Source organism: Lactuca sativa, chromosome 8, assembly GCF_002870075.4.
Source record: "Lactuca sativa cultivar Salinas chromosome 8, Lsat_Salinas_v11, whole genome shotgun sequence".
Lineage (NCBI taxonomy): Eukaryota > Viridiplantae > Streptophyta > Magnoliopsida > Asterales > Asteraceae > Lactuca > Lactuca sativa.
Window position 1 is genome coordinate 283,329,216 of NC_056630.2, and position 10,912 is coordinate 283,340,127.

At 44.0% G+C, this 10,912-nt stretch overlaps 1 protein-coding gene across 1 annotated transcript; it reads right to left on the reverse strand.

The window, feature by feature from the left end:
• Window positions 1-1,705: 1,705 nt before the first annotated feature.
• LOC111887619 (MDIS1-interacting receptor like kinase 2) lies at window positions 1,706-3,566 on the reverse strand. The gene is made up of 2 exons (XM_023883783.1): window positions 2,198-3,566; window positions 1,706-1,986 (listed from the first exon to the last, which is right to left on the reverse strand). The coding sequence occupies exons 1-2, from the start codon at window positions 3,564-3,566 to the stop codon at window positions 1,706-1,708; spliced, it is 1,650 nt and encodes a 549-aa protein (XP_023739551.1).
• Between the last annotated feature and the right edge of the window lie 7,346 nt (window positions 3,567-10,912).

A 10,912-nucleotide genomic window follows, 5' to 3' on the forward strand; every position in this document is an offset into this window, starting at 1 on the left:
ATTTATAGTAAAATAAATAAAATAGAAACCTAGTATGATACTAAAACAAAAAAAATCCTTATACTAATCCAATTAGAAATCTAAATGGACTCAAAACCATGCAGCCAATAGATAAAAACTACGAAAGTAAACTTTCCTATTTTACCCTTGAAACTAAAAACTCCTTGTTTGGATATTCAAACCAATTAATCCAATAGTTATCAAATGGCTTCTAGTTTAATAGTATCAGTGTTGTCCTCCCTTCTCTTTGAAATTGAGAGTTCAAGTTGGAATTAGGAATATATTAGATTTACCGTTTAAAAAAACATATTTAAGAAAGAAGATGGTAGTTACATCTTTAATGTAATTGTGGAGGTCCTTCCTTCCCTTTTTATTCATCTAGCTTATATATTTTTTGTACCTATATTTACAGGCAATCAGTTTGTTAACTGGTGAAAAGCAAACAGAGTACCTTTTGTCTTGTTTACTCTCTTTGTCAAAGGTCAAAGCTTGACTGTTTTTTTGATGCATAAATTCAATTGATGTTACACCCATCTTACGACCACATTATGTTCAAATGAAATGCATCAAGATAACACGTAAAATAGTATGATGTCATATCTCAAAGTGAAGTGAAATGAGTACTAATAATTGAAATCATGTAATTTCTATTTAAACTTATGGTTATATATCTCGTCGTGTAAATGTTCCACGCTGTTAAAAGTGGTATTCAATAGTTCAAAAGCATGACGCAGGAACAGATTGGTGAATTAGAAATGTCACGAGCTGTTTAAATAGATTTGACATGCAAAACTTGTTTTTTATAATTATATATAAAAATTGTTGTCTTTGTAAAGACAAATCTGAACTTTTGTTTTAACTGTATGATGTGAAATTAAGTCAGGGTAACTAATTACACATCTCTTAGTATGAAACTTCTCTGTTTATAACACACCTACAAATTGCCGCCCATCACCAACCTGCAATTGATAGGAATTTTGTATTTAGAGTTAAGATGAATTGTAACTGATACAATATGTAAATATTCCCGATATATTGTTTGAAACTCTATTAGTGTTTGTATGTGAGTATTTATTTGACGTATATTGCAGAAAATAATTTATCATATATAACTAACTTAACAATTTTATTTTTGCTACTTTTACATTTATTGTAAACCATATTGATGGAAAGACTTGTTGCTGAATTTCACCTGGAAAAAATAGAAGTGAAAGGTCGTTGCTAAATTATGGACAAAACTTATATAGCGAATCAATCCTGAAGAGTATTAAGCAACAGACTTGTCGAGAAGTGAAGTTTCTAAGAAGATATCAATCTTCACTGACTTATTTTTTATTTACTACCACAAGTGGGGTGTATGGCTGCACTTAAAAATAGCTCCCATGGGAAATTTTAGCAAAAAAAATAAATTTTTATGTAATTGAACAATAGACCCCAGTTAGTTTTTCTTTGACACCCATTCTTGGTGAAAACACCCAAGAAAAAACTAAAAAAAATCATATTCTTTTATTAATTTTTATTATATTTTTCCTTTATATATTTTGGCCCCCTGATGTTCTTGGTTTTGGATCCGCCACTGACTACATAATGAGTTAAGAAAACATATGAGAAGTTTCTTAACCAGAAGGCATTAAAATGAATACATATTATCAGGATGCATATATATAGGAACTGAGAAAGAAAAGAACATTGAAAGTACACTCTATCATGCCTTCGTCAACAAATTTGAAATTTGGTACATTGTTGGCCTTCCATGTGGATTGGAGTTCAAACATGCTCTTGCAAGACTCAATACTAACTTAACTTGTTTCTCCACTTGTGGTGAGGGAAATGGAATCCGACTATCTCCCACATTTGCTAACACCAAATAATCAACAGACAATGTTGGTAGTTCACCGGGTTGCTTTCCCATGATCACTTCTAGTGCAACAATGCCAAAGCTATACACATCACATTTCTCGTTTGCCACCATTGTATAAGCAAGCTCTACATCAAATAAACATGAGATAGAAAATAGTTATATCAACCCCAAAATATTCTAACATATATATATATATATATATATATATATATATATATATATATATATATATATATATATATATATATATATATATATATATATATATATATATATATATATAGACACACACACACATACCCACACGCGCGCGACACACTTACAAGATTATTTTACCTGGTGCAATATAACCGTACGTGGCTGCAATTGCAGTCCAGTTGGATGAGTCTAGCTTTAAAAGCTTGGATGTGCCAAAATCAAAAATATGTATCTCATAATCAGAATCGAGAAGGATGTTTTCTATGGAAATGTCTCTGTGAATCATAGGAGGCAAGCAGTCATGATGCATATAAGCCAAACCATTAGCTACACCCTTTACAATATTGACTCTATTCAACCAATCCAGATCTTTTGCTAAGACATGGCTTCTTAAGATTGATCCAAGGCTTCCCTTTTCAAGGTATTGATAAATCAAAAATGAGTGGCGAACATGGGAGCAATATCCATAGAGTTTCACTATGTTTCGATGTCTTATGTTGGTTAATGCTCGTACCTCATTAAGGAAACCAGTATGATCATTATTCTCAGATGATGAATAAAGTTTCTTGATAGCTACCACATTGTTAGGCTGTAGCTCGGCTTTGTAAACAATACCATATCCTCCGGTCCCAATACAGTATGCTTCGTTGAAATCATTTGTTACCTTCAAGATATCGTCATACACTACTTTTCCATCAAAACTTGTAATGGAGAAATAATCACAACTTTTCTCTTCCAATGGTTTGTGTGGAGACTTTTTCTTTTGTTGGTTATAAGCAATTAGGCCACATGTGAATAAACCAAGTAAAACCACCCCACTAAGGGGGAGCATAACTACAAGGATGATCCTATGGTGAAAGGGACCTTTTTTCTTGTTCATAATTTGGAATGAACAAAGTTTCACTCCTATAACATTTCCACACAAACCTAGATTGCCTTGTATGGATGCATTTACAAAGTTGGGGCTTGGGGGAACTACACCAGTTAGCCCATTGTAAGAGAGGTTGATATCAATCCCATGAGGCAAACTTGTAAAAGCATTAGAAATTGAACCAGTTAGTTTATTGTGAGAAAGATCTAGTTTTTGCAAAATTTTCAAACTTTGAACTTCAAATGGTATCTCTTTCGTGAGCAAATTCTGAGATAAATCGATTTTCGTAAGATGAATTAGTTTTCCAATCTCATTCGGAATTTTATCACTTAGCTTATTAGTACTAAGATTCAAGTAGTGGATATGTTCCCATTGACTAATACTTCTTGGTATTGACCCATTCAATCTATTTGTGGATAGATCGACTACTTCAAGGAGTTTACAAGATCCGAGCTCTGGAGGTATAATACCTGAAAGTTGGTTATTACCCAACGACAAATTCAACATACTTTTTATCTTCCCAAACTCCTTCGGGATTTCACCTACCAAATGATTAGAAGAAAGATCAAGCCTTTGTAGTTGAGTTAAATTTCCAAACTCTGGTGGTATGACACCACTGATGTTGTTATAGGCCATCACTAAAGCTGTCAAATTCTTGCATTTACTCCAGTTTTGAGAAAGCTGCCCGTGAAAATTATTGTGGCTGATATCAAGGTATTTTAAGCATGGATAGATGCCAAAGCTATTGGATATATCTCCAATGATGTAACGACCGAAAACACAACAAATTTTAAATTTTTCAAAAACATCTCAATTCCAACAATTCTTTACAAAAAGGTTTTCAATTCAAAATATTTATCGTATTCCCAGAATCATAACACCATAAAATTACGAGGAGCGGTACGATCACGCCTTCGCCTTGCCACGATCTCCTGAAGAACCTGAAAAACATGAAACCACAACTGTAAGCCTGAAAGCTTAGTGAGTTACCCCCAAAATACCAATCACAAATACCATACACGCATAACATGCCATAACATATCCGATCATAGAACAGCCATACTCTCCGGGTCTACTGTGTGACTGGTCCGCCGCACCGGCCAACAGTCCACCTGGTCCACCCTATGAGTCAATCTGCATACATCGAGTCTGCAGTGTGATTGGTCCGCCCGTTCCCGGGCCTTCAATCCACCTGGTCCACTCTCTGAGCCTACAGTATGACTGGTCCGCCCGCACCGGGCCTTCAGTCTGTCTGGACCGCTCGCTAGGCCTACGGGACAACCGGTCCGCCCTGGGTGTCTTGGCCTACTGCACACAGCAGGACCCGCCTCAACCCAACTCCAGTCCAACCTCCATTGTGCACGTATGCATACAATCATCTAACAATTCACAGATAACAAGCAGATCAACAGATCACATAACATGCCACTATCCTAACCAGGATACCGACCTAACAGGTCACTAACATAACATCTCCCTATCTCTCTGGATAACGATCTCAATCAGGTCTCTAGCATATACCATCCTAAATCACAGGATGCAACATGATAAAGTAGCAACATAAGAACAACTACCCGGATCTCAATCCGATAAGGGCCGGCCTTGGTGCCTTGGACCCCTTTGATATAGTGAGGATAACTCACCTCGAAGCTGCCGACTGAACAGATAATCCAAGCTACTCCGATCACTGATACGATCTCTACCACTGATCAACCACCAATGCGCTGAACTCAAAACAACAACAATAATTACCAAAATGCCCCCGGACACCATTGGTCAATCCTTGGACAAAGACAAGGTCAAAGTCAACTCCTGACTGACCCTACTCGCCGAGTCAACCCTATGACTCGTCGAGTTCCCATACTCAGACTTCACTCCATCCGCGACCTAACTCGCCGAGTCACCCCGAGACTCGCCGAGCCCACCAAATCAGGGTCCACTCGCACACGACTCACCGAGTCATCCCTTGACTCACCGATTCTCGACTCGACCTGAGATTATCGGAACTCTTCGACAAGACTCGCCGAGTCCAAGAACAGACTCGCCGAGTCCAAGGCTAACATCAACCTACTCGCCGAGTTGTTCTTCCAACTCGTCGAGTCCCAGCTCATCTTCAAGCAACTCGCCGAGTTCACCCATGTGACTCGCCGAGTACCACCGATCTGAATCCTTTCAGAAGCATTATAGGCCATGCAAATGATCCAAAACATAGATCTAGCCTTATACAACTCATCCATCACGTAAAGTGGCAAACTTTACGTGAATCCCAAGAGATCTAGGCCTTAATCACTTATAACTAGGGTTTGAGACTTGCAAGCTTCACTAAACACTCCAACACAGGGACTTTCATGCTCTCTGATTCTCCTCCCTTCCAGATCTGAGGTAGCAACCTCAGATCTACCCTTTAGACTTCCATATACACCCTTAGACAAGATCCCACCACCCCCAAATTGAAGAAACAACATACAATCAGACCAAGAACGGGATATTACCTCCAATGGACGCCCCCAACTGCAATGAAGTTGATTCCAAGTAAAGCCCCTTGCCCCAAGCCTTCAATTCCCACCAAATTCCTTCAATAAACTTCTCCAATGCTCCAATCCACTCAACAATGGAGCTCCTTCGCGATTTAGGGTTTCTGAAACTCAAGAGGGAAATAAAGAGGCTGGGGAAGGAACATAATGTTCCTTATATAGGGCTCAACCCCGAGAATTAGGGTTTTCTCCACCCAGCGCCTACTCGCCGAGTCCAACTCATCGACTCGCCGAGTCGGCTACTTAACACGCGGTCAAGCCGCGACTCTACTCGCCGAGTCCATCCATGGACTCGCCGAGTCACTCTTTCCCAACTAACACTTTTGGCCCTTCAACTCTACTCTCGCTATTTCGGGATGTTACAATTCTCCCCCACTTACATTAGGCTTCGCCCTCGAAGCCTATAGCAGTTCAACTCCAAGGATACTCCCACAATGCTCCACCTGGCCTTAACCAGACCAGGCCCCACAAGGCATACCCAAACGAACTCGAATACACTTTCCTTCCCTCACGGTGTCCTGACCACCGTCTCAAATAGGGCACCGGATTCACTCTCTAATATCTTCGCTTAACCCCTGAGAATTACCCATACTGAAACACTACTCCAAATCACAACCATCACTCGACTCATAAAGGCTAGAAAACCATGAACCATCGGATCCCTGATCCGAATCCCACTCTGTCCATTCCGTGACGACGGAAACCCACTCTCTATCTCAGAGCACTCCCACGAGTCCTCCTCTTACAAACACTTACACATGCTGAACTAGCTCCAGTATCCTCAGGTTTTGGAAAACCCGACACACTGATGACACCCTCAAACATCCCCCAGGATGAACCACTAATACATAACCAATACCCTGAACAGAATCATACAGAGAGTTCAGGACTTTCCCCCCGCATCCTTTCCAAGCCTCTGGGCTCTACACCTGTGGAATTCCTTCCGCAACCTCAGCAGACATCCCAAACCGGATGAGCTCCTACTTCACTGCTGCGAGCACGATGCCCAAAATCATACTCGAATTACTCTAATCATAACTCTGCTCTGCAGCTTTCACTTTCGCGAACTTGCACTCCCCTTCGGAGTTACACAACTTTCTCTCTTCCCCTTCCAAGGAATCCACTTGGCCACATTGCTACTTCAACACGTGCCACGGTGCTCGCCCACTGCGACACCACCCTTTTTTGCGTAACCGCGATTCACATACTGTGGCTCTCATTGCAAGGGCTCTCAATCCCATGCATTCTCTCAACTCATCAAAATCACTACCCGGGGCCAGACCTTCCAATGCAATCACACTGCAACATACACAATCAGCAATCTCAAACTGATCCAACAATACCCGCAGAGTCTTCAGCATGACTGGACCGCCTCATCAGGCCTTCAGTCCATCTAGACCACTCTCTCAGAACCTTCAGCCAATTTGGACCGCTCTCAGAGCCTTCAGTTTGGCTGGACCATTCTTTGAGCCTTCGGTATGACGGGTACGCCTTCCGGCCTACAGTCTATCCGGACCGCTCACTATCAATCAACAACCCATGCTATCCCCCTCAGAATTCCTCCCATGCATACCGTTCTAGCCCTCTAGGGGTTCCGAACTCTAACTCCGTCGACATACTCGATCCCGGCCTGCTTCCAGGCCTCCACAACCAATGCCCTAGGTCTGTATCCCGCCCCGCATGCCCGACACTCGCTCCTATCAGCCTATACTCTAGGCTGACAGAACACTGCTGAAACCCAACAGCTAAACACCCTCAAATACTCATCGATCTCCCGGAGAATTCTCCAATTCTCCCCCACTATAGCACTGACTAACAACCGCCAGCCGCCATCAACGACCTTCCCAAACAACCCTGCACCAAGAGACCACTTCCACACGGGCCGCTTTCACAAGCATAAACAACCCTTAGCAAAACACATCTCCTCACCGATCAATCCGCTCAAGAAGAATCCGATCTCCAATTATCCCTTCCATGAACGATGATGCTGCCTGACATATAACCCAATACCACATCTCCACTAACAACCCTTACGAACGATAGCCAACGAAAGCACCGAAACATTAACCATAATCATATCAAACCCTCAAGAACAACGAATACCAAGACGAAAACCCGAAACACAAATCCATAACCCAACCACAACCCGCAAAATGAAGAATATCACAACGAAAATCCAAACAATTATCGGCTCATGAACATACACCACAATAATCACAAGATAACAAGAGATCAAGAAGGAAACATACCCGCAGCTGTCTCTGGCACTGCCCTGACCTCCTCTGCAACAAGCTGAAAAACACGACCCTGAGCCCTTGGGGCTCCGCTCCACCCTGACCTCCACCTGTGATCCTCAAAGTGGCCGGTGCTGGAGCCTGCACCGATCCAGCAGCAAACTGTGGACAATTGGCCCTCAAATGTCCAACCTGATGACAATGATAGCAGATCCTCAAATCCCGAACTGGCGCTGACTGCCGACAATCCCTCGCATAGTGCCCATCCCTTCCGCACTTGCGGCATGCACCACCGGTCCTACAAACCCCGGTGTGACCCTTCCCACACTTCCCACAAGTGTGGCTGCTCAAATCCCCCACTCTAACATCAACGGTCTTGGACCGTTTCGGCGCCGGCTGCGACTGCACCGGAGCCTGCCTCAACTCACGCATCTGCAACTCAATCTCTAACTCACGCCGCCTAGCGGCCTCCTGCAACTCCAACAAGGTCTCGCATCTCTGCGCAGACACAAACTGCCTGATGTCCCTCTTGAGCATGCTCAGATACCGAGACATCTGAGCCTGCTCTGAAGCGAACTCTGGGCAAAACATCGCCCTCTCAGTGAACATCCTGGTGATCTCAGTCACCGACTCCGAGTCCTGCTTCAGCTCAAGGAACTCCTGAGCCAATCTCTCCCTCTCAACCTGCGGAACATAACGAGTACTGAACATTTCTCTGAACTGATCCCAAGAAACCGCAACCCTCTGCGCCTCTGAAAATGACCCCGTGGTCAATCTCCACCAATCCTTCGCCCCGAGCCTCAACAGATTCAGAGCACACCTCACCCTATGATCAGCAGGGCATGAACACGTGAAGAAACATCCCTCCACGTCAGATAACCACCTCATGGCAACAATCGGGTCCTGAACTCTGTCGAATGTGGGAGGCTTCGTCCTATCGAAGTCCCGATACTGAAAACCCCGACTAGCTCCTCCCCCTACCGCTGCTACAGCTGCTGTAGCCGCCGCGGTAGCCGTTTCGGTGAGAGCCGCATAACGCTCATCAAAATACTCAACCATGGCGGTCTTGATCGACCCAAACAGCTCTGGCAACTCAGCCCGGAACAATTCCGCAATCTCCTCACGCAGGATCTCACGAATCCTCACGTCCAACTCGCTCGTGCTCATCTGACCGACAACCTCGGGCGGCACCGATTCGCCCGGAACCCTCTCTCCAGCTCCCGATCCTGACCCGGATCCACTCTCATCATGCCTCGGAATCTCCATACTGAAAAGAAACACCACACAAAATCTCAGACTCTTCCTACCCCCTGGGATCCAACTCTCTCTCAACCCACCCTAGAGATCATGGTTTCCCTGATACGCGTATGGGTCCTGTGCTTTCAGTAGTACGGGCCCATACTACCTTCCACACCTACCCACATTTGTATGAAGTACTACCACAATACCCTAGAGAACAAGCATAACAATAATCAACCCTCACCACTAGAGAAACACTGAGGATCTCCCATAAGGGACCCTAGGCTACAGGCATCACAAATCAGGCAACATATCATGAAATCCTGAAGATCCTTAGCCTAACACTAGCATGCTGTTCTATCAAAGCTCAAAAACAAATAACATGCATGGTATTTTGGGGTTACTTACTGGCTCCGGCTGATCGTACCTCCGCGTCCTCTTTTTAATTAATTTGAAAACCATTTTAATTTCTCTTTTTAAAACCCTTCTCGATTTGAGACTGGAGTCACACGAATGTTCCTCCAATTCACTCAAACCTGGCTCTGATACCAACTTGTAACGACCGAAAACACAACAAATTTTAAATTTTTCAAAAACATCTCAATTCCAACAATTCTTTACAAAAAGGTTTTCAATTCAAAATATTTATCGTATTCCCAGAATCATAACACCATAAAATTACGAGGAGCGGTACGATCACGCCTTCGCCTTGCCACGATCTCCTGAAGAACCTGAAAAACATGAAACCACAACTGTAAGCCTGAAAGCTTAGTGAGATACCCCCAAAATACCAATCACAAATACCATACACGCATAACATGCCATAACATATCCGATCATAGAACAGCCATACTCTCCGGGTCTACTGTGTGACTGGTCCGCCGCACCGGCCAACAGTCCACCTGGTCCACCCTATGAGTCAATCTGCATACATCGAGTCTGCAGTGTGATTGGTCCGCCCGTTCCCGGGCCTTCAATCCACCTGGTCCACTCTCTGAGCCTACAGTATGACTGGTCCGCCCGCACCGGGCCTTCAGTCTGTCTGGACCGCTCGCTAGGCCTACGGGACAACCGGTCCGCCCTGGGTGTCTTGGCCTACTGCACACAGCAGGACCCGCCTCAACCCAACTCCAGTCCAACCTCCATTGTGCACGTATGCATACAATCATCTAACAATTCACAGATAACAAGCAGATCAACAGATCACATAACATGCCACTATCCTAACCAGGATACCGACCTAACAGGTCACTAACATAACATCTCCCTATCTCTCTGGATAACGATCTCAATCAGGTCTCTAGCATATACCATCCTAAATCACAGGATGCAACATGATAAAGTAGCAACATAAGAACAACTACCCGGATCTCAATCCGATAAGGGCCGGCCTTGGTGCCTTGGACCCCTTTGATATAGTGAGGATAACTCACCTCGAAGCTGCCGACTGAACAGATAATCCAAGCTACTCCGATCACTGATACGATCTCTACCACTGATCAACCACCAATGCGCTGAACTCAAAACAACAACAATAATTACCAAAATGCCCCCGGACACCATTGGTCAATCCTTGGACAAAGACAAGGTCAAAGTCAACTCCTGACTGACCCTACTCGCCGAGTCAACCCTATGACTCGTCGAGTTCCCATACTCAGACTTCACTCCATCCGCGACCTAACTCGCCGAGTCACCCCGAGACTCGCCGAGCCCACCAAATCAGGGTCCACTCGCACACGACTCACCGAGTCATCCCTTGACTCACCGATTCTCGACTCGACCTGAGATTATCGGAACTCTTCGACAAGACTCGCCGAGTCCAAGAACAGACTCGCCGAGTCCAAGGCTAACATCAACCTACTCGCCGAGTTGTTCTTCCAACTCGTCGAGTCCCAGCTCATCTTCAAGCAACTCGCCGAGTTCACCCATGTGACTCGCCGAGTACCACCGATCTGAATCCTTTCAGAAGCATTAT